The 24,278-nt window shown below is 41.3% G+C and overlaps 1 protein-coding gene across 1 annotated transcript in view; it reads right to left on the reverse strand.

Annotated features, from left to right (window-relative positions):
* The window catches only part of atp2a3 (ATPase sarcoplasmic/endoplasmic reticulum Ca2+ transporting 3), a 42,872-nt gene that overhangs the window by 12,160 nt on the left and 6,434 nt on the right, over positions 1-24,278 (reverse strand). The window contains exons 2-9 of the mRNA XM_040149950.1: positions 19,446-19,463; positions 19,013-19,095; positions 14,503-14,607; positions 13,706-13,844; positions 8,785-8,865; positions 8,416-8,501; positions 7,632-8,096; positions 404-492 (exon numbers count right to left, since the gene is read on the reverse strand). Coding sequence (XP_040005884.1) covers positions 404-492; positions 7,632-8,096; positions 8,416-8,501; positions 8,785-8,865; positions 13,706-13,844; positions 14,503-14,607; positions 19,013-19,095; positions 19,446-19,463 — 1,066 coding nt within the window. The remainder of the gene's footprint in view (positions 1-403; positions 493-7,631; positions 8,097-8,415; positions 8,502-8,784; positions 8,866-13,705; positions 13,845-14,502; positions 14,608-19,012; positions 19,096-19,445; positions 19,464-24,278) is intronic.

Genomic DNA, 24,278 nt, shown 5'->3' on the forward strand with positions numbered 1-24,278 from the left:
TGTGTAATTCAATTGAAATACAATGAAGCTGAGGCTTAAGGGTGTTATGATTCTGCATGATAGTTTACACATTACCGGCAACAGAAAAATGTTTACCAACTATTTCCCTGGTTATCACAGACATTGCCATAGCAACAAGCACAGCTGGCCACATTTTTAGGGAATCATTAGCAGTGATGTAACGCATCTTGGACCACAGACCACATCACAGTTTGCCTGACTACTTCTCTATATATTATATCTTGTTTTGAAGATAACAATTCAGAATAGTTGAGTTCAGTTGAGTGTAAAATGTGTTGACAAAAATTGAAATCAGAGACAGATCATTTTGATTTAATGAGGTATTAAAGATGGACAGACTTTCCCTAATAAAAGTAATACATGTTTAAACTGTGATACTCACATTTGTCCCTCGGGGGCATATGTCGAACCGGTTATAGAGAACTCATGAAGGGTGCAGTTTGAATCTTCCACCTTGTCGGCGATAAACATCTGGGGGGCAGAAAAGGTGGTAGAGTTAGTTCATTTATCAGCACTGCGGTTACCTGTGTGCTGTGGCTGCCCATTGCTGTTACAGAGTAAGGATGTGTCAAAAGAAGAAATCTGTATCAGTCTTTCTGTCTATGGTGCTCTGGAAAAAAAAACAACCTTGTTAGTTTCAATAGTGAATGAGAAGGCTGAAGTGAGCCCACCAACTATCCTTTGGACTGAAATTTAGTTTCAACCATCATGGGAGTAGTCACAGTACTGAATACCGCAAATTTTTATTTTGACAGAAACTATTCCTCCTTTGTTCTCTACAACCCTACCTGACCCTCCAGTGGATTAATGAATAACAAAAGCATATTTCTTGTGCAAGCCTTGTTAAGATCCACTCAATATATTTTTGCTTGATTTTCATCATCAAATCTACTACATGTGTAAATACCTGTAATTTAGGAAAAATTCAAAATTTAGAAGAAAATAATTATATATCGGGTCTTTAAATGTGGAAAAATGTGTATTAAAAAAAGGCAAAGGATATGTGGAGTATTCACATTTTGTGCAGTGGTGCACCTATACAATCATGGGCAATTATTTCACTTAATAAGCAACTCAGTGTACATTCTGGCTCCAATTAAGTGTCAGAACTAACATGTAGATGATATATTTATATGATATGGTGGAATTTTTTTTTTTTTTTTTTTACCGTCTACATGAACTGTCCCTTCAAGAGACTTAAAGTGAGACTGTAACTTTTGCACAGCGTTTACTGTGGCCAATGATGGAATGAAGGTAAATGCTAAAACATAGTAGAGAGTAGTAGAGAAGAGGCATCATTTCAGAGAAGAGTCTCAGTATGTCAGTTGCACAGCAATATTTATCTAATATTTGCCAACATCAGCCAGTATAACCTACTGGTCATACCAGACTGAGTGAGGCTGTAGCAGGAAACCCCTGAGTGTATTTAAAGTGCAGGGGTGTGTTTTACTGCTAATAAATTAGATTTTTCATTTTTAAGCTGGAAACCATGGTTTAATGGTTCATTCTATGAAAACTGGTCTTAATGAGCAGCTCTGGAGTGTGGACATGTCCTTGTGTGGTATGGCTCATACAGGTAATATAATACCTTGGTTGTCCCAATAAGCCAACTGTTGAAATGCAGTGATTTACTACAATTGCATTATACGTTTCCAATTCCCCCACAAAGCCATGGTGTCAAAACACACTTCAAATAAACAATGAAGGCAGCATCTTGTGTAAATACCAAGAAGCACTACACTGCTACCGAAGACCAATTGTTCTTGCCTTGCTTCTTGACCTGCTCCGGATAAATAACAGGTTAGAAGTCATCAAATCAAAAAAAAAGAAAAAAAAAATCAAATAGTGGCTGTAAACAGGAATTACTCTGCAGACTGGAAAATGGTCACTGGAGAAGTGGAGTTCAAACTGTGACCAATGGCTCAAAGAAAATCTGGAGTGATCCAGAGTCAAGAAACCCCCCCAACTGAAGCCTTTTCCACCCACTGACAACCAATTTGTGCAGCAGTTGCTGCACTGTCACCTCTTTTCCCAGATTCTTTAGTGTTTCCAAACATGCCGGGAAGACGGGACTTGCACTGCTCACACGTCTTGATGTAAAGCTTCATCAGTCACTCACACTAACATACAGGCTCCAGTCAACTGGGGAAAAACAAAGCATAAATCAGAGAGAGTAAGAGAAAGTGCTGGAGTCCCAGAGCTGTCAAAGGATTTGCTTTGTTGGCTGCTTTGTTGGCAAATCTTCTTCCCGAAATTCCCCCAGGAAGGGCGGTTCACGATGTACTGGTAATACTAATGTATCGATAAAAACAAGGAAGGAGTGCTGGGGCTGGTGGTTTATAAGAATGGGACACACCACTTTTCACAGCCCAAGGTCCCTCAGTGCATCTAAACACCTAACTACAGAAATTCCCAGCAGGCTAACAGAATGCCTTTGATCTGCATTCCTTTAGCTACTTTTTTAATAACTTGACACTTAGGTTCAGTAAAGCAGTAAAGACAGGCACAGAGGGAAAGCACCCTTATAGCCTATCTTAACTCTGTTTGAGACTCAATTAAGTCCAGTTGATTGAAGAAAGAATTAATCATCTTCTAATTATGAACCTTCTCAATTCTTCTGTCTGTCTGTGTGTGTGTGTGTGTGTGTGTGTGTGTGTGTGTGTGTGTGTGTGTGTGTGTGTGTGTGTGTGTGTGTGTGTGTGTGTGCCTGTGTGCATCACTGACTTCACAGCACCCATCAATTTAAAAAAAGGAACACAAAATCAATGGCAGACTTCAGATGGGGGGCAGCTGGGGTCCCTCTAGCATATGAGCCTATAAGGTATGTTTTAGCCTTTAAATGGAGTAATTGTTACTTAACAACTCTCTGCAGCAGCACTGTTACTACATTTAGCCTACTGCTGTAGTCTAGTTTGGACAAGATCAAACACGGTAATAAATAACTGTCATACTGAATCATGATTATAGCCTCTGTGAGATTATAGCTTTAGTGAGAACATGCAATTTTGCATTTTTAATTTCTGACATAAACTGTGTTGACATTTTGCTTAAACGGTGGCAAAACTGAGAGGAAGATTTGTAGTTATAGCTGTATATGAGTCATTTACCTGTACAATTGTAACTGTGACTTGTGGTTGAATATAAAAAAGAAAAGAAATACAGTTTTGAGAGAAAATATGGGCACAATAGTATTTAAAGTTAATTCTTTACTTTCACCAGATCAAAGGCCAATCTGTTTAAATTCATAACCCTTAAATTTTCATGAAATCCGACTTTGTTTTTTTAATATTAGCAATAATCAATAATGCATTTACATTCAGTAATTATTGCTATCTACAGTTGTGTTCAATGTCAGTGGCAGAGACTGCCATTCTGACACCGGATTCAAATTGCCTACCATAGCAGACGATTCTTAGAAAACAATACATGCATATAACACATCTTTATCGCTTATTTCATTTCGATCAGTTTCACTGATTACCTCTCACTCTCCCAACACACCATCAGAGATGTATTAAGTTTCTGATAATGCAAACCCAGCATTTCCTACTGTTGCTAGTAAAAGTCTGAATTACCAACTGGGCAAAGTCGTCAGCTAGGTTCAGGGTTCACTGTGTGGCAATTAGTTAATCTGATTAATTGATTAATGTCAACTGAAACTGGCAACGAATTTAACGCAATTCCCGCACGTGTAAATAATCTTAATCTCTAGTTTTAATCATTTTAATATGTCAGTTTACATTGTGCTTACATTTTAGATATTCTTAAATTTGCGATGAATCAACTCATAAACAAACTGAGTTTGGGAACACAGCAGGCTCAGTACCACTCACACTGTGTGCAGGATGAAATTAGATCAGGAAAAATTAATTTATTTTTAAAAAACTGACTTTGTTTGGCTGCATTGTAAATAGACACACCAGCTGCTCTTCCGCTGTGTTTCTGACAAAGTGTCTGCTTAACAAGTGTTTCCTGTAGTATTAATAAACACTTGCTGTACCTCCACTAACCATTGGTGTCACCACATCAACCAGAATATGAATAGGTGTGAATATGAATAACTTTAAGTTCAAAAAGTCACACCATTCTTTTACTTTCATATATACGTTGTTGTACATATTCTGTACTTTTTGCGTAACTTCAATATGCAGTCTTTTGATCATCTTCCTTTATGGGTTAACGTGTGTTTGTGTGTGCAAGTTTGAGCTGTATGCGTGTGTGTGTCTTATCTTAGCTGGCTGCCTGTGGTTGGCTTGACAGGAAAAAAAAAAAAAAAAAAAGTAACTTGTGCAAGAGGTTTATTTGTACTGTTCTACATTTGTACTCAATAAATAAACCTTGGAAAGAAAGAAAAAGCCACATGAGACACATTAGGTTAGACAGAAGGATGGTGACATACTTAGTTTTTTTAAATTGTTTTATTCCATCTCTGCCTTATAATTCACAGCTAAAACCTGCAGCAGCAAAAGGGGGCTGGGTACAGTACTGATGTTTAAAAGCGATCTTGAAATTACCATTACATCTTTTTTTTACCCCATTAATCCCTATATTTTTGTTCAATGATTTTTCATTTCACATCGGAACGTACTGTCCCTTTAAGGATCTTTTAAATACCCTCACCCTTCTATTCAATTCTTAATTTCACAAAGGTCATCAGGTTCGATTCTATAACATATCTACAATGACAGAGCACAAACAAACTACGGCCTGGGGAATAAAATAGGGTTGTTCTTTCTTCCGTGGTCAGTTTTCCTCACTATCTGATCCGCTGTGGTCTCCAAGGAAACAAGGCACAGTGTGATCCACATCACTCAGTGGTCGTGGCACAAGTTTGTATTCTTCCACTCCCTTCCTCTGAGCTTGTGTCAGTGGTGAGTAACCCTTTTTATGTGTGCACGTGTGTGTGTCTCTGCATGCGTGTGTGAAGGGAAAAGGGACGTACAGTGTCAGGATATGGAGGGGAATCCCTGGAAATCCTGCTGATACGGGGATACCCCCGAGGCAAGGGAGACACATGGCCCTATCAGGGCCACAGGCTGGAGACCAGTCCAAGAATAAGCACAGATGGATAAGCCTGGGCAAACGTTGATGTGGACATTAAACCTTGATGCACAAAAATCATAAAAACAGAGCAGACACAGCGGTCTAAGCATACAAGAAACACGAGAGGGACGAGTTAAAGAAACCATGAAAATTACTATCTGAAGGAAACACCATGATGAAGAAAACTGCAGAGGAAGATTTGTCTCTGTGAGAACATGAGTGTGTATGTGCCTCCTTATCACCCACCACAGAGCTGAGAGCAGCAAGCCAGGGAGTATAGGTGGAAGCAGAAGGTCAATATTGACCAACGTCAGCCTGCCTCACTCTTTTTCTGTCTGGGAGGGTTTCGGAAGTGTGGCGAGATCACTCCTCTGTGTCCTTCTTACTAGAGGGAACTCCCTGCAGCTACGCATTTATCACACAGATACTCCACGTCATCTCTTGGAGGAAGGGGAAGGAGGGGCACTTCTACCGCAAGAGCAAATGTGTCTGCTGCACAGGAAGCACGCAGTCCTTCTCAAAACTCCATTTTGCAACACAAATCAAGGGATGGAGACTAAGAAGATCGTATAGTAGTCTATGTATTTTTTATTCCTGGATTCTCTGACCACAGTAAGTCGTGTCCAATCACAAAGGACTACATTCAGTCTGCAGGACAATCAGCTTCTGCATTAACTACAATCATTAAATATCAAAACTGGATCACTTTGTAAACTACACTGTAGCATTTACCATTGTCCTGTAATTGTTATTTGTGGCCAGAGGGGATGATGCTCAACCCAGGCTCCGTCCCAATGCCCAAATGTGCTTTTCTTCCGCCTTCATACGATCAACAAAAGGTTGAGGAAAATGAAATTATGTCTAGACTAGAGGTCTTAAGGGGCCTGACCCTAGACCTGACCTTGGGTAAAGCCCAAGGTCTCAGGTCTGTGTGTTAATCAGTCTAAATTCTAAGTGGATCCAAATGGATCCAAGCATACTCAGTATTAGCTCTGGTCACGTGGTACATTATCATCACATCGCTAGAAAACATTGGAGGAAAAGAGTAACCTATGTAAAAGAATTATTCTAATGAATTACATTAGTAAGACCGTTTTCAGAATAATTATCGTCTGTCCAAGGTGGCTACAGATAGTTTTATTGTTGGTGAGGGAGAATTTTAAATTATTTCTCGAAATTAGTCTTTGAGGCATATAAACAAATGATTTTTGGAATGAGCTCATATGACCTTACATTATTAGTAAAATACTGCTGTTTTCAACAACAGCTGCTTCTTAACTGAAATTGCATCGTGCAGCTGTGGTTTTGGTATTCTCTCTATTAGGGTCTGCGTTTTGGATCCAATCCAAAACGCAGGATCTATTCGGATCGGCTCTCTCTGTCTCTGCCCACTGTGGTAAAATTTAGTTTCTATTTTCCAGATTTTCCAATGGTAACGAACCTCCTTTCAGTATTCAGTAAACTAACATCAACAACAAATCACCCAATGAGCTGTCATCACTGTCCCTTGATACCAGTTTTGTCTGGACACAGCTTTTAGTGCTGCCCTATTTGTGCTGGCCAGTAACTCTGAGGTCATTATTTGAGGTGAGAGGCGTGATGGAGGATGTAAGGACAAGAAGTGTTAACTGAGAGTAGGTGTGTGTGTGTGTGTGTGTGTGTGTGTGTGTGTGTGTGTGTGTGTGTGTGTGTGTGTGTGTGTGTGTGTGTGTGTGTGTGTGTGTGTGTGTGTGTGTGTGTGTGTGTGTGAGCTAGCATGCGTGCGTGCGTAGAGCTAGAGCCCTTAACAGGCGCCAACACAAACAGCAGCATTGGCATTTACTCTGTGCTTGGAGCAAAGATGACTAGCAGGCCACACACACACACACACACACACACACACACGCACACACGCACACACGCACACACACACTAACGGACACAAAAGAAAGGGTGAGGCTGTGTGCTACAGAACACTCATGAATACCTACAGATAAGATTGTTCTGTTGGTTGTCTAAGGTAATTATATATACACCATTTATACACTGAAACCTACAGGACAGTTCAGGATATGGATCACTGTATTGTGTTTATTCAGGCAATGTGACATTTTGGAAACCTTCACTGTGTGTGTGTGTGTGTGAGCTGATCTGGTGATATACTGTAATGCTCTGAGTGCTGCTGGGTCATGCCAGCCTGTACTACTCCACCAGCATCTTATACCTGCCAAGTGGAGGTAAACATTACAACCCAACAAGGATTTTCCATCCTTTTTTAAGCTCTACTTGTATGAAAAAAAAACACACATGGGGGAAAAATCTCAAAGATGGATGAGCTGTGGATATTGGCATCAATGAACAGCAAACCCTTGTCGAATTCACCTCCGCAACACTTTTTCAGACGGAGTTCCCAGAAGCTTTTTTAGAAGTGAAAGAAGGAAGGAAAATTAGAAGGAAATCAAATGATTAGCCTTTAGTTTCTGCTCTGGAACATATTCAGCTGTGTATCTATGCAGTAAGCTATATTATCATCAGTCAAATCCTCATTCAAACAATAAGCATGTTTTAGTTTCCTGACTGACACTTACCCGGCAAACAGACATCTGGTTGGTGGTGAGGGTGCCTGTCTTGTCAGAACAGATAACAGAGGTACAGCCCAGGGTCTCGACAGAGGGCAGGCTGCGAACAATGGCATTCTTCTTGGCCATGCGTCGTGTGCCGAGGGCCAGGCAGGTGGTGATGACAGCAGGCAGGCCCTCAGGGATGGCAGCCACAGCCAGGGCCACAGCGATCTTAAAGTAGTAGATAGCCCCTCTGACCCAGGAGCCGCCGTGGACGGGGTCTCCAAAGTGGCCGATGTTGATAACCCACACAGCCACGCAGATCAGGGAGATGACCTTGGAGAGCTGCTGTCCGAACTCGTCCAGCTTCTGCTGCAGCGGCGTCTTCTCTTGCTCTGTAGATGCCATCTGATTACGGATCTTACCGATCTCTGTGGCCACGCCGGTAGAGACGACGACACCTATGGCACGGCCTGCAGCAATGTTGGTGCCCTGAGGGAAAAAAAAAAAAAAAAGAGACAGAGAAATGAACAATGGAGGAACTTGATTTTCATTTCTCTGACCAAATCAGTTATAAAATCATTCATATTGCCAAAAAAATAGGAGAAGAGAGTTTCCATCAAATGGGGCAACGAATCATAAACATACACACTTTATGCAATCTCTAGACTATTAGAGAAGTAATATAACGTACACTCAATGATGTGACTTGGAGGTCACTGTTTTCTAGGTTTGTGTATAAAGACATTAATTCCTGCTATGAAGGCAGAAGATAAAAATGACTCAGTGAGCTGCAGGGGGATGTGCTTACAGAAAACAGCATGTTCTTTTTGTCTTGGTTGACAGCTCTAGGGTCAGGAACAGGGTCAGTGTGTTTGATGACGGACACAGACTCCCCTTAAGAAAAGAAAATGAGATAATTGTACACGATTAGATCTGCAAGAGTGACAGGTGAGACCAACAATGGGATGTCTCCATGGTGACCAAGCCAAACAAACTTGCATTCACAGCCTAAAGGGTAGAAACTACTATCACAGAAATTAAAATTACTGAATGTTTATAACCTAAGGCCTTTTAAGTTAATGCAATAAAGCTTCAATAAAGGGAGTCTACTCTATCTGAATTATGTGAAAGCCTTGAAGCAGGATTTGTTCAGTTTCTGATGAGAGATGAAAAATACCTGTGAGGATGGACTGGTCCACTCGCAGGGTGGTGGACTTTATAGACGTCAATCTGATGTCAGCAGGCACCTTGTCACCAACTAACAAAAAAACCAAAACAAACGTAAAAAGCTGGGATTATCAAAGATGAATGTTAAAATAGTAAAAGAAAGAAAGTCTGTTTAAGTCTAACAAGGTTCGGAGTCTACAGCCATGTTCCCAATGAGAATCCTAAGATGCTGATGTTTGGCAGGTAAAATGTTTACCATGTTCATCTTAGTTTAGCATGTTAGCATGCTAACATTTGCTAATAAGCACTAAGCATAAAGTACAGCTGAGGCTGATAGGAATGTCATTATAGGGCAAACTGAAATTTGACTTGATGATGGTGGATGATGGTGCCCTGAGAAGTCAGGAGATCATCAAGATATTACAACTTATCCTTTGGGGACCTTAAATGTCGCAAACTTCACAGCAATTCATCCAATAGTTGTTGGGACATTTCACAAAGGAAAAGTCAGAGGATTACCATTACAATACATTCATCTGAGAACCACGAATGTTTGTACAAAATTCTGTGCCAGTCCACCTCATAGATGTTAAGTTACTTTACTGAATAAGTGAAAACTTTGACCTGCTGATGATGGCTAGAGGAAACCTCAGAAGATTATAAACCTCATTAGAATTTATCACCCAGAGAGCCTGAATCAAATTTTGTCGCAGTCCATCCAACAGTTCAAGATATTTCCGTCTGAACCACAAATGTCAACCTGCTTGCTAGAATAGAGGAAAGGTCAGGGGATCACCAAAGTAATTAGACTTTCTCCTCTGGGGAGCATGAATTTCTCTACAAAATTTCATGGTAATCCATCCAATAGTTTTTTACAGTCTGAGTCAGAGTGGTGAAATGACAGACCAACCAACTGACAGACCAACATTGCCATCCCGAGAGATACGCTGCTAGCATGGCTACAAAATGCAAAAAAGGCCATTCAACAGGAGCTAACAGAGTATGTAATACAAAGAATATAAAGAAAACAGGACAGTGAAGAGGACACTGTCCTTCTAATAAGTTGGATCTCCAGCTTGTGTTGAATCACTCAGAGGAGTCCACAAGTGTAGCTGCAGGTGAACACCTGGGTACACCCTATCGAGTGCCTGTGTTCAAACAATAAATGCTTAAGCAAAGAAACATCGGTGGGTTCAGCCCGGGCTCAGGCTGCAGCCGCAAGTAAACAACGGCTCGATACAGCCTTGATGGAGTCATGTTGCGGTTTTAAAATCATCGATTATTTCCTCCCATTTTTTCTCTCTTCACTCTCTGCAACTCTCTGCTGCTCTCTCTGTTCCTCCGATACACCACTTCCTCATACAGGTCACACATAAACTACAGATGAAGCCTGTACTAAATCCACAAAATGCATTTCATCTTCTCCAACATTCTTATAGTCTGCTTGTGAAGTCTGCATATTAAACTCGTATTTCTTATCCAGAGCTAAGTATCTAAGGCATCACATCAAAAATGGTTATGCTTTCACTTTGTCAGAGCCTGAAAATGAACATTTAATGAAAATATTTTCATAAAAGCAGGTCAGAGCTTGCTTGTGAAAAATGGATCATTTGATGCAGTCAATGGCAATCATGTCAGAGCAGAGGAGAGGGAGAAGACTCCAAACACTCCAGACAGATGTAATATTCTTCACTTGTTTCTTTCCAGCATGAGACAAGGAAAAAGACTTCATGTAATAAGTTTCTCATAAGTGCCAACTCAGAGTCATCAGCCATCAGTGCTTCTCAATGTTAATCACAACCAAAATAAGGAATCCCTGTGAATGTACCATGTCTTTAAAACATGAAAAAGCTTGGACATCTTGTTGATTCTCTACTTTTCCTAGCTCATGCGCCTAAAGACACTCAACAGGCAGTATATCTTCCTTATGAGCACACTTCACCTTTTCAAAGTGGCCTCACGCTGATAAGTCCCTGAATGCTCATCTCTTCATCTTTTTCCATTTCTCTCTGAGCTGCGTTATCTCTTTCTGATATTTGGTCAATGTTCTAAGAGTCGAGGGGAATTTTTCACAATCTTTTCCCTGACGGGACAGAGATGGTGAGAGAGAGAGAGAGAAAGAGAGAGAGAGAGCGAGAGAGCCAGATGAAGAGGCCATGCTGTGTGTAGCTGAATAGCCTGCCCTTCCATTTCCGTATTTCTCTACCTTTGTCTGTCTGACACCCATGGGTTGTGAGAGAACAGTGGGAGAGGCGGAGGGGGAGAAAAGAAGTGTGTGTGGGAGGTGGCTGGAGGCTACAGGTTCACTGTAGCAGGATTGGCCGAGGGCAGGCAAAGAGGCTTTTCAAACGCCTACCCACAGACTCCTGCTTCCCTATCAAACCCTCATCCTCTGCCACGGCCTCCCACAGACACTGTCCATCTGCTAGAAGAGAAATTTAAATCCTAATAAAGCCACGTTGAGTTCAAATAAGCAGTCTTTTAAATATTAGAAAGATCAGAAACTTGTCTGACTATTATTATGAGTGATTTGAGTATAAAAGCAAAAAAAAAAAAGTTTAAAATTATCTTTGTACCTCAGTATTCATGAATAAATTGGAACGTAACACAAGAACACATGTTTAAAACAAAGGATGGAGTCAGCTGGTTTGAACATTCAGAGCTCTTTTTCCATTTGCTAAAACTGGACTCAAAACAAAATCTGAATGTCTTGCATAAGATACTGGCAAAGAGGTCTTCATTCTCGTGCAGGGTAACCGTGACTCATGACTGGGAGTGGCTTGGTGTAGCTTTCAGGTCCTGTGTAAACCCTACAGGAGTTCCTGACAATCTGACCACTGCAGTCACTCCACTTAAAAAACTGAGGAAAGTTCCACTGCAGGCACAAATCACAACTGTGTTGTAACTATGGCTGGCAAATATATTTGTTCTTTTCTCTCCTCAAAAAGGTACTAGTGGTCAACAGTGTCCCTTTCCAAGACCTCCGTACAGTTTATTTTACCCCCAAACATCCAGTTCCCATGGAACAACCATCAGCTAATCTGAAGCACAGGAAAGCCTAGGACCACAACGTGGGAAAGGAAAATATTAATTTGCTTTCTTTCTCACAATATCCCTACATATTTCAGTCAGAAGTGTGTGCTTGAAGATCCCTGACACACATATTTTCTAAGTGAGAGGAGCGTGTGGTGCAGTACCTACCTCAGCTGTTTACCCCTGTGTAAAACAGCTTAGCAACACGATGATGTCAAGCAGAATGAAGCAAAGAATATATTGTGTGTATTTTACAAAAATGCAGCAGGGTTCATAATACCACTATCATACCTTTTTCTTAAAATAAACTTTAACAGTAAAAACATTCTGTAGTTAAACTGGGATTCCAGCTTTGATGAGTGCCTCGTCTGCAACAGAGTTTCACACTTACATCTCAATCCAGTCTCTACTGGCTATAAAACATATATCCTCAGCTTCTACTCCACATACAGCACTTCTGAAAGATGGTGAAGTAAATTGAAAAGAGTGTGGACAAAACCAACAACATTTATTATTCCAAACATCATTTATTGTTTTTTTGAGTTTAGGTCAAACTAATAAGGTATTTTGTCAAAAAATAAAAGATGGATAAGCTGATCTTATGAGGCTTTACTCCCCACCATGTCTAAACTACAGTTTAGGGTCCATTTGTAAGATTTTATTTTACCAGTTTATTTTTCAGGAAAAATGCTCATTGATCAACAGAAGAAGAGTTAACCTTGGGACCTAGTTTTTTTATCCACTGCCAATACCCAGTGGGACAACCAACAGGGATCCCCGAGCAGCTGCTGATGGCCAGCAATAGTAATAGTGTCGTTAAACCTCAACCGCTTGTGAACTTCAATGAAACAGAACCAAACCGAGCACGGAGTGTTGTCATGGTGACGCTGCTGGTGTTGACAGTGACGGTGATACTGGTGGTGGTAGATGGGAGTTCAGTGTATTCATTTTGGTGCTTGCTACCTGTGTGGGCTTGTCTGTGTATTGCTGTGTGCACACACATCTGTGTTTGAGGACGCCGGCTGCAACAAGCCCAAATTCCAAGGAAGGACTATCTGCCACATGAGCGCGCGCACACACACACACACACACACACACACACACACACACACACACACACACACACACACGTCTTTCCCATGCACGTATTATGACAATGACAATTTAGTGAATTTGATTGAATGCTTATGAATAAACGCTGTGATCTCTCACACACTCACAGATGTCTGCCTCCTTTTCCACTCACTGCCGCGATCATCTGAGACAAATCACTAGCCTTGCAATGGCGAAAATTACACTCCTAAAACTGGTTACGTTGATGGTGAAGGGATCTCCGTGGTGCTGCATGTGTGGTGAACTGGCACATAAACTCTGGCATACATAGATGCTCTGGAACCAGAGTGACAACAAGACTATTTTTAGCTCAGGCTGCCCACATATTGGCGAGTTTACAGCAGGGGAATTGTGTGCATGTAACGCAGGGGCGTGTGAGTGTGGAGCTGACAAACATCCAGCAGTGTCCAGGTGGTGAGACTGAGAGTATGGAAAGCAAAGGGAAGGGGAAAAGCTGTGGAAAATTAAACTGGGCCTTAAATACAAGGGGTGACCACTTACACAGAACCTCGCACACACAAATAGACACAACTTGGTAACAGCCCTGGCACCTGCACACCCAGAGAAAAGACTCTTATGTAATCCAGGCTGAGATATTCCAACAGTGCTTCCAGACTCATGGATGTGTGGCAAAGGCTGTGTGAGTGTGTGTTTCTGTGCATGTCAGTGGCAGTGGTATCATACAGGCAGCTAGGTGACAGCAGTGTCCTCTGGAGGTGGACAGAGCATAAATTAGTCTCAGTGAGTGACAGGAAGAGTTTCGCTGGGTGCCCGCCACAGTTTACCTGCCACCTCCACTATGTCTCCAGGGACGATGTCTCTGGCTTTGATCCTCTGGACAGCCTTGCGGTTCATGCGGTACACCTTTCCCATCTCTGGTTCATACTCTTTCAGGGCCTCAATGGCATTCTCAGCATTGCGCTCCTGTAAAGGGTAATGTGCCGAAAAATGGAAAAAGAGAAAGTCACGCCATGGACAAATTTCTTGGTAAATTGATGTTTTAGAATAAATCTATCTATCTATCGCTCAATCGCTTGCATTGCCAAGCACACTAAAAGAGAAAGAGTCGCTTTTGAAAATGAAATCCTTTCTGAATTTTTTAAACACCAATTGATATAGAAATTTTGGTAATGCTTTAAAGAATACTCCACTTGTTACACCGTGTCCTAACAGCAAGCAGGCATATTCTCGGAGCAATGCAACATGACTTCATTCCCAATGGCTGACGGACGTCTCTATTTTTAACACCTGCATCAAAGATCCCTGCTTCCTCTTCAACACAAATCAATCAAAAGGGCATTTTGTATGAGCTGCGTGGTTTGTTTATGTTTGACCTGAGGCACAGACTCGACTGTTCTACTGTCAACAGCCTCATCTGACTGCATTGTGCTACTTGGACATACAGATGTGAACATATGGTGTCAGTTTCATTATAGTTGAGTCCTGCAACAGCTGGGGGACTGGATAATTTCTTTTTTGGCGCCGTCTCCTCAGCCATTGTTAGCCCTCCTAACCATGAGAACACCAACATTACACATATGCATACACACTTTACACAGAGACACAGAAGCGTGTATCTCACCTGCCAGACTCCAATAACAGCATTGGCAATGAGGATAAGAAGAATAACAACAGGCTCAACAAAGGCGGTGGTTGTCTCCTCTCCCTCCTCAAACAAAGCCAACACCTATATGAAGATACAATAGACATAACCTTAGCAGACAGACATATTATACTTCAACTCCTTAAGGTAGGGAGGAAAAATGGGAGGAAAAATGTCTGAATGGTGGTGCAGGAAAATCTAGAGAAATAAAAGCAGACTGAAGTGGTGTTTGGACAGAGGCTGCTCAGTTCCAGTAAGTGCGTGTTGCTATAGCCGAGGTTCCCAACCTTTTTTGTCTGATGGGGCCCCAAAGCCCTGTCAGAAGAATTCAAGGAAATTTTAATTTATCTTAAACTGGATGTTATCTAAAACCGGATATTGTTACAATAATTTTTTTCATTAAATTGAACTGTCTCACTGTTTAGTTCAATGTGGTTAAGTTTACCTTCACACTCTACAACTTGGAATGGCAGAGGCTGGATATTACTTTTACCTATCTGAACTGCTTATACATTACTTTAAGCTAACTATTTCAGCTGTTCATTCATTACTTTGAGCTTATTATTTCCACCATGCTTGAAACCAAAAGCTTACTTTAGGTTACTATTTCAACTGTTTCTTCATTACTATTAGTTATCGATTTTCATTTTTCATCCATTACTTCTAGATAACTTTTTAGAGGTTCAGACCTCCCTGTTCACTTGCTAACTTTTTCAGGCACCCTTAATTGCAACACACAGTGTTGAGGTGTTTAAGCCGATTCAATGTGTAGATATCGTAATTTCTATTTTCGAATTAGTTGAGCTACTCTGCAATCTTTCTACGTACCCCCGGCAACTGCAGAACTACCTCTGGTTGGTGATCAAGTGTGGTTGAAGTCAGAAGAGATCAAATCACAGCCTGCTCTATTCACAACTCTAGCACTCGAAACAGAAAGGCCAAGAAGTGACCAGAGTCAAGGGCTTGTCCTCTGCAGTAAATACTGTCAGTGGCTGCAAACATTTCAGGCTGGAAAAAACTGCAAGAGCACAGTGAAAACACAAGCAAAGCTAACATTTCTTACATCCAGCAGGAAAAGCTTTTGCTTTTCCCCCCCAACAGTGTCTGTGGGGCATTCAAAAATATAATAAAAATCAAATCAAATATAATCAAATAATGCAACAGTAAGTATTCCAATATGCATTTCTCTATCCATTCAGTAGACTGGTCAAAAATTTTAACAAATAAATGAAAAAAAAGAAAAAAAAACAAACAAAACAAAAAAAAACAACACACACACACACACACACACACACACACACACACACACACACACACACACACACACAAACAAAAGTAATGAAAGGAACGCTAAACGTTGGGCTGACTAGAGCAGCAAGACGATGCCTAAAATGACAAGAGCAATAGAAATATATTAAATCCTGCAGAAAATTAGATCATTGGGGAAATAAAATTGTCGGGGTTACACTGAATGAACTGGGCTTATTTAAAACACTGCGAAGCCCAGTTTTCGAAGGTTCATATTTTGTAGGACAGATTAGTACCAGTACGCAAAAGCTCTTGGATGGTTCTACTTCTTTTTGTGGTGCAGTGTCTTTAGGATGAGTGTGTACCCGAGCATGATGTGAGTGGTTTGAATGACAGGGCAGTCAACATCTAATATAGTGCGAATGATTTGTGTTTTAATGAAAACAAATGCTCTTTTACCTGCGAGGGAGAAACAAGCTTTTGGAATGTCTACAAAATATTTAATAACTTTCCAGTTGACTATCCCTTCAGATTTAAATAACTTCAGAAAAGGACCTTTGACATTGCTATGCAGTTAACACAGAACAACATAAGGATTTCATTTGGCGTCCTGTTTCTGGCCACCTGATGAATGTAAGTCCAATTTTCACTCTGCTTTTGTAGCTCCGTTTTTTTCTCGCCACAAAAATGTCTGTCTCTTGAGCCAAATGAGCCAAATGCTCCACTATGTTCAACCAAAAGCAATGTTGATGAGAGCAGTAAGGGTGGATCAAAACAGAAAAGTTGCAGGCCAGAAAATTAAAACAATGAGCTGAAAGACGCTATAAATTTCTGTAGAACGGAGGGAAACTGCAGAGATGGGTCATAATTCTTTGTGACTTTGTTGCCATGACTGACCCCTTTCAGTTTCAAGTAGTCACGTGATCTATATTTAATTTAAAAAAAAAAAAAAAATTTTTTTAAATTCTGATTATAGCTGCTTTAAATCCATGCCTCAAAAAGGCTACGCACTGCCAAAGTATGAGGGTGTCAAGTTGAACTAGCATACATAACAGGCCTGCAATAAAAATAGAAATGAATGTTAAAACATATCACTTTTTTAAATTAAATGGACTGACTCAAATAACGTCTCCACAGAGACTACAAATATACTATGAAATCATTCTCTATAGCTAGATGTAATATGCAAAGGTGTCACAGATAGCAGTAACTATGGTAGCTGTTATAATAAGCAACAAAGCACATCTTTAGGAAATCGTAACAGGAAAAGTTCCCAACTGCAACACAGAGGAGATAAAGTGGATCTTTGTTTTGAAGATCTTGATCCAATGATAAATGATGATCAAAGAGTATATTCTCTGCAGAGGATTGAGCACCGGTGCGGAAGTCACCCCAGCCCGAGGCTGGTCGATAGCTCATCATTCCCCATCATTTGGGACGGTAAATCTCCCTTCTGGCTGAGCTGAGATTGAAGGGCAACAAAGTCAGGACGCTCAGTCAGGACGGTTCAAAAGACACTTCACATAATCAGCACACAATCAGAGAGCAGTCCGACTACCTAACTCCTACTTTCACGTTGTTCAAACGGAGAGATGAGTGGGATTTCTTTTTGGTTTTAAAAATTATTGAGGGAATCGGGTGGAATGAATTGCTTGCCTTCTGTAATCTGAAACAAAGTTAAGATCAAATTCAACGGTGGGTTTGGAAATCGAGGCCTCAAAACCAAAATAAACCTCTCCTTACAGCTTTAAGCACTGCAATCTTCACACCCCACATGAATAACCGAACACTGAGACACATGCCGACAGATGGCCCATTATATCTGAATGTCTCCAGAGTTTTGAAACATTGCACAGTGATCAGCAAAATTGAAAAAAACAAAAACAAAACACATTTTACTCATATCAAATTGATCATAAGGTCACCTATTGAAAAGCATATTGTAAACAAAGGAAGCTTGAAATACAATTCGACTGTCCCTTGACTTTTTAACTCCCTTCCTGTACTCTCTTTAACTCCCCAACATTGACTCAACTCCATGTAGTGGAAAAACAAATGAAAGATCAGCCCTCTTTCTTCCCCAAACGCAAAGGGAGGAAGTGCACTGATTGTTTCAGGTGGCTAGTGTGGCTTTCTGCGTGGCTCTGCTCTATTAAACCTTACCAGAGAGTCGACTGTCAGGTTATAGCTTTGGCAAAATAAAAATAGATAAGCTATAAACAGAAATAACAAATTGGTTTGATAAAATGAGGCACAATCAAGGATGGAGCTCGCTGAATTAGCTATGAATTAGTTTTGCCCACTTTTTGCTGTAAATTTGTTACACACACGCACACGCTCACGCACACGCACACACAACTACTATAAAATGTTATAGAGGTCTGTAGGAATATATTCATCAACAGACAAACTCTGAGATTTGTGTGACTAAAACAAGCTACTCTGGAGTTAGAGAGATGTTTGATTTCAAGTCAGATCAGGTCACAAGAAACCTTTCTTCAGTTACTGAGCTGAAACCTCTCCATGCAGCGACGACATTGTAAAGCATTAGGGTCTGTGCGGCAGTGGAACAGGGGCTGCGTTCCACTATAAACAACCTTTTTAAAGTAAGGTCGCCCTGATTTACATGAGGCAAAGTGAGCCCACGCTCCAAAGCCCTGCAGTTACAGCCCATGCCTGCACTCTGAGCCTCTCACTCACACAGGGAACATTTAGGGAGGATGCATTGTGTCATATACATTTTTAGAGCAATTTTCCTGCTTTCAGAAATAGCAACAGCAATTCCATCCCGAGACACCAGGGACATGCTGTAATAGATGGAAAAGATATATTATGCAGTCAGGATTCCCCCACTCCACCCCTCTTAGACCTTCACCACCCTCGGACGGCAACCGGGGTCCCAGTTTGAGGCACTGAAGTAGAGGGAGTTTTGACTGATAGTTTTGTTTCCAATTCAGCTGAAGTGCTCTGCCTGTTCCTCTCACTGAAACCATATCAACACTGGATGGAAAAGCCTGTAGTACAAAAGTTTCCACATGAAAAAGGGACCGCAAACTAGCTTGAACAGCCTTGAACAAGGGAATAACGCTGACTAAAGCTAATGGAGCAGTTTATTTGGTGGCAATTTCCTGGCCATTGTCCAATTTTAGTATCAAATCCCGTAAGGGTACATTTGATAATCAAGATCGAGAACAAATACAATGACAGCCACTGGCATTTTAATCAGCTGGGTTGTACTTACAAAGGAGACACAGGCAGCTAGCAGCAGGATTCTGACCAGGAGGTCTTCAAACTGCTCCATCACCAGCTCCCACAGGGACTTGCCTGAAATATGCATAGACAAATAACTGTCACACACCCTTATCCATCTCACTTGATTTTAAGTTTTCCAGTCTTCCAGTGTATAGGAATAAAAGTATGCCTTTATACTTAAGGGTGGAAAGGATCTTTATTATGTATCGACATAAGCTTTCTAGTATTCATAAACGAGAAGAAAGACAATCACTGTATTTACACGGGAGTAATAGTGTGTGTCTATGGGTGGAAAGCTGCAGCCGTGTACACTCCCAAAATTTACCCCATAGTCTACAGAAAAAAAAAGATCCGGGCTCAAGATAGTTAATCAGGCAATAAAGGGAGGAGGATTTCAGCTTGCTGGAAAAATCAATATTTACCTTCTTCAGCCGGGAGCTCTGTGGATGTCACACCACGCCAGTTGTAAAGGAATCGAATTGGCAGGGCCGGAGAGAGAGAGAGAGAGAGAGAGAAGAGGGTGGGGGTGGGGGGTTGGAGGGGAGGGTCAAAGAGCAGTTATTACATATGATTATATCAGCCTGACTTTGAGATGCGCGTAAATGTACAAATTGCTCTGCAGAATCATTCTGCTTAGATATGATGATTAAATGCTGCATGCAGGACGGCAGCACAGCAACCTTGTTGTTTCTCAAGTTGATAATTATTGTCTGCAGTCATACTGTTACTGAAAGGTAAGATAACTACCTGTCTAACTCCAAGATATGACATGAGATATATGATCCTTTATGGATTCTTGACTCAGGATGTTTTAAATTCCACATACGATACCTTTAATGTCACTTCAGGCCTCCAGAATCACCTCAGCTGTGCAATGACTCATTGTTTTATACAGATATTATAACAAACAGCTTCATAACGTAACCAAGGCTGTTGGTATTGTATGACCGTTCATCTTCTGCTCTTGTAAATGTTAAATGTTAAATGTCTGCCCACAAATGATTTCAAATCAGTAAGAAAGGACTCAATGTATCTACGATGAAGTGGAAATTAATATCTCAGTTGTCATAAACTAGCCTCAGTTATGTTTTTTGTTTTTACATCAATTCATATTTCTTTGTAAAACAAATTCTATTTTCTATACACATGCACCTTTTTAGGTGCGCACATGTACATTATTTTCTCACCTAAGCATTTGGTCCATTAAATGTCATTTTTAAAGAAACGACCACCACTGCTTCCTGCACTTTTTTTTTTTTTTTTTTTTGCATCAGTATGTGTGAAAGCTCCAGAGGAAAAAAAACCCAAGAATAAAAACACATTGCTCGTTTTGTTTACATCCTCTTGTTATTTTTCTTCAATCAATTACAAAGAAAAGCTGCATGCATTTTTTGCGTTTTGAGAGAAGCCAAGCCTCAACCGCTCTGATTTGATTACAAGAACACAACACCCACCACACAAATGAGTCACTGGTGCGAGTAGAAAACACATCAGTCATATTCTAAAAACATTCCAATTGACAAGTACTGTTGATTAGTGTCGCCATAATGAGACAGAGGTGTGCTTAGTCACTGCGTTTGTCAGTTCCTCATCAAGTCCAATGCAAAGCAATGACCAATGGTCCAATGTAACAAACAATATCCGTCATATCTGAAGAACTCAATGAGTGATGGTAACTTACATCTGACTGGCTTATCTTCCGCTCAATTTTGTGCGTTTGTCGGTCATCAAAGTCTTTGTGTTTTGTCATGATTTCTTTCCGGAAAAGTGGGTTTTCATACATCTTGACACCACAGAATAATGCCTCTACAAGATACTATTACTCGTTAACCTGTGTCTTGTAAGAAATTCTTATTAGATGCAGTATAAAGTAATTAGAAAACTTGAATTACAGCGTGCATTACAAAATGTTCGGAGAGAAGCAGCTATATTAAGGAGGCAGTGGGCTGTAACCCTAAATGATAGCAGTGTTCTTTGAGCAGTGGAAACCTCGTGTCCTGCATGTTTTGACCAGACCTCGCTACATGAGTATGAAATGTGACCCTGTGGAGAGAGGGGCTGGAAAGAGGAAACCCCGTGACGTGAGCTCACAACCTCCTTCCAAAAACAAAAACCTTGCAGGCACTCACTTTCGCATGGCACTGGCAGAAAGAGAAAATATTTCACGTTGTAACTTCTGGAGTCAAATGTGTTCTTCAGTGGTCAAGAGACAGCGAAAGCATACGGGAATTTTTTGCCCGAAGAGATGAAAATTTTTGATCATTTCAAGTGGAACAACTTTCTTAATTTGGTTTGTAATAAAACCAGGGCTGGTGAAACAGATTGTTGCTGTACAAACATGTTATTAAAGAACACATAAGCTCTTTGATAGGCATTAAAGCCCATAACTTTGACTTGATAATGCCTACAGTCAAATCTGCACATGACCTGCTAAATCTTATAATTTTTCTGCATAATCTATTAGAAAACAACCTTCCTGTAAGGACTGACCCATGTGCAGAGGTCATCTCTCAGCTCCATGAATGACCATCCTCAGCCTGTGTACAGAAAAAAATCTGATGAGTCATTGTGAATAAACCTGCTGTCTGGAGGGTTTTCAGAGTTCAGGCTGGACACAGTTGAACTCACGGGGGACTTTTGGCTGCACTCTGCCAGCAGCAGCAGAAATGTGGAGAAGTGGGTTCTGCTGTTTTCCATGCTCCACCAGTCTGACATAAACCTGTTTCCCCATTAGAGTGCCTCCCTGGTTGTATAATGTTTTATGGCAGGCTGCAGCTTGAGGGCAGGAGACAAAGACAGACTTACTGAAAGGACAAGACAGACGAAAGGGGAAAGAGAGTGAGAAAGCAAAGGAGGGAGGGAAAGGGCTAGAGGTCCTGAGTGGGGTTCCCCTGCTTCCCTGTGCCAAGGATTCCCTCACAGTCATCTGGGCTGTGTCAACCCGAGGCTTGCCCAGGCACATTCCTGAATACTGACTTCACCTCTCTCTCTCTCTCTCTCTCTTACATTCTCTCTCTCTCTCTCTCTCTCTCTTACATTCTCTCTCTCTCTCTCTCTCTCTCTTACATTCTCTCTCTCTCTCTCTCTCTCTCTCTTACATTCTCTCTCTCTCTCTCTCTTTCTCCCTCTCTCCCTCTCTCTCTCCTCCTGTGTCCCCACAGCACCTCCACACCTCCTCCCCTCCGCCCTCCCGGCCCAGACAATGAATAAAAGAGCTTGTTTACACGCAGCAGAAAAGCGAGCAGCACCGAGCAGAGGGGAGACACTTCCTGGAGACGGTTGCCAACAACAGCAGGGAGCTGGTTTCTCTGTCCAGAGAGTCAGGAAGCAAAGCAGGAAACGGGCCATGTATCTATCTGCACCACCTACTGTGTTCTGATAAAGAAGCTTTCACTGCAAGCTCCTCTTCCCTGTCTAGTCTGACTGCGTCCATTAACAAATTACAGCCCAGATTTTTAGGACCCCCAGTAAACATCACATCTGAGTGTGGTTATGCAGTATTAACAAGCTAAAGTTCAGGCTGTCTTGTGTAAACTACACACATGAGAAAGATTCAGCAGTTACCATGACAACTTGAATCACGAAGGCTCCTTGAAAACAAGTGTTTCACATGGTAATGTGCCAGGGTCTGTCAAAATTTACCAAGAATAACTGTTATGCAATCAGTAGGGCCTCGATACAGCATGCTCTGACTGCCAGCATCAAAAACCCCACACATTCTGATGGGAACAAGCTCATTTTCTGGCCTCTGTAGGCTGCTAATACACAGTTACCATGAGTGATAGCATGCAGGAAAGCAGACACATCTCCAAATAAACAGCTAGCTGCCAGATGGTTAAGTGTGATCAGGGAGGCATGTGAAGAACGGGTGCATGGAGGTACAGCTGTGCTGCTTCAGAAAGTGGCTCCAGCTCCAGGATCCTGCTTTATCCACTAACCATGACAATGAGAAACAGGCCTATAAATACCATGATGGTAACCCCTAATGACATAGTCTACTATAGGTTCCTATATCTGCTCACTCTCCTAATGTAGTCTCCCCCTGGAAAAGGCCTGAATGCATTAGCCATATCGAATGTCAATTATAAATGTATCCCATTCTCTTCCCTAACCTTATTATCTCTGACCCACAGAGGGCATCACAGGTAACTGCAGAAAAGACAACTGCAGTCTGAAAAAGTCAATGTTTCCTGCATTGACATTTATAGAGGGCTTCCCTTCTCTGAGGAAATCATACACAACTGTGTCAAGCGGGTGAGTGTCAGGAGCTATCTTTAGGCGTCCCGCCAACCTTTGGGAAAGCCACCCTGAGGATGAGAACAGGAGCAGAGGAGAAAGTGGTACCAAGTCACTAATCACTCCTCTGCAGAATCATGAAATGAGGACACGGAGCCCAGACATGCAGCTACTCTTCAGTTATTATCAGCCCAGACGCCTCTCATAAAGCTGCTGTATTCAAACACATGTATAAAACAAAACAACAGCCATGCTAGCAACTCTGTGAGGTTGTACTTCGGTACAATGGCGCTTTGAGCTAAATGCTAATGTCAGCATGCTAACATGCTCAAAATGACAATGCTAACATGCTGATGTTTAGGAGGCACTGTATAATGTTAATTATGATCATCATCTTAGTTTGGTGAGTTACCATGCTAGCATTCGCTCATTAGCACAACACACAAAGTACAACTGAGGATGATGAGAATGTCATTAGTCTAGCAGGCATTTGGTCATAAAAATAAGTATTGGGCAAATGGGGATTTTAACCTGATGGTGGAGCTGGATGTAAAGGGACAACCAAAGTTATCACAATTCATCCTGACGGGAACATGAATGTGTGTACACAGACAAATTATATCATCATCATGCACAGGAGGAAAAAGACACTAGTACAGAGGAATGAGATGTCCTGCTCAACACAATTAAAATTATTTTAGCTTCTGTGTTTGATTAACTTATGAACCTGTACTTCTCTTCGTGCTGGAGACACAGAGAGGAAATACCACCAACTGTCAAAGCTGCACTGAGATAATTCCTTTTGTGAGGCTGATCTCCGAAAGACTATCGTGTCAGAAAAGGAGAATTTGTATCAAAGGGGAGATTTGATCTTTTCTAGCCAATTAAGTCAGCAAAAGGCAAGAGATTCAGCTCAATGGCTGCTGCAGCTGCCCATTGGTTGGACTGTTTCTGACATCATCCAGCTGTGGTCAGGGAAAAAGAGACTGGATTTTTCCTTGGGACGTTGCACACCATAG

The sequence above is a fragment of the Xiphias gladius genome, chromosome 17, assembly GCF_016859285.1.
Source record: "Xiphias gladius isolate SHS-SW01 ecotype Sanya breed wild chromosome 17, ASM1685928v1, whole genome shotgun sequence".
Taxonomy (NCBI): Eukaryota; Metazoa; Chordata; class Actinopteri; order Istiophoriformes; family Xiphiidae; genus Xiphias; species Xiphias gladius.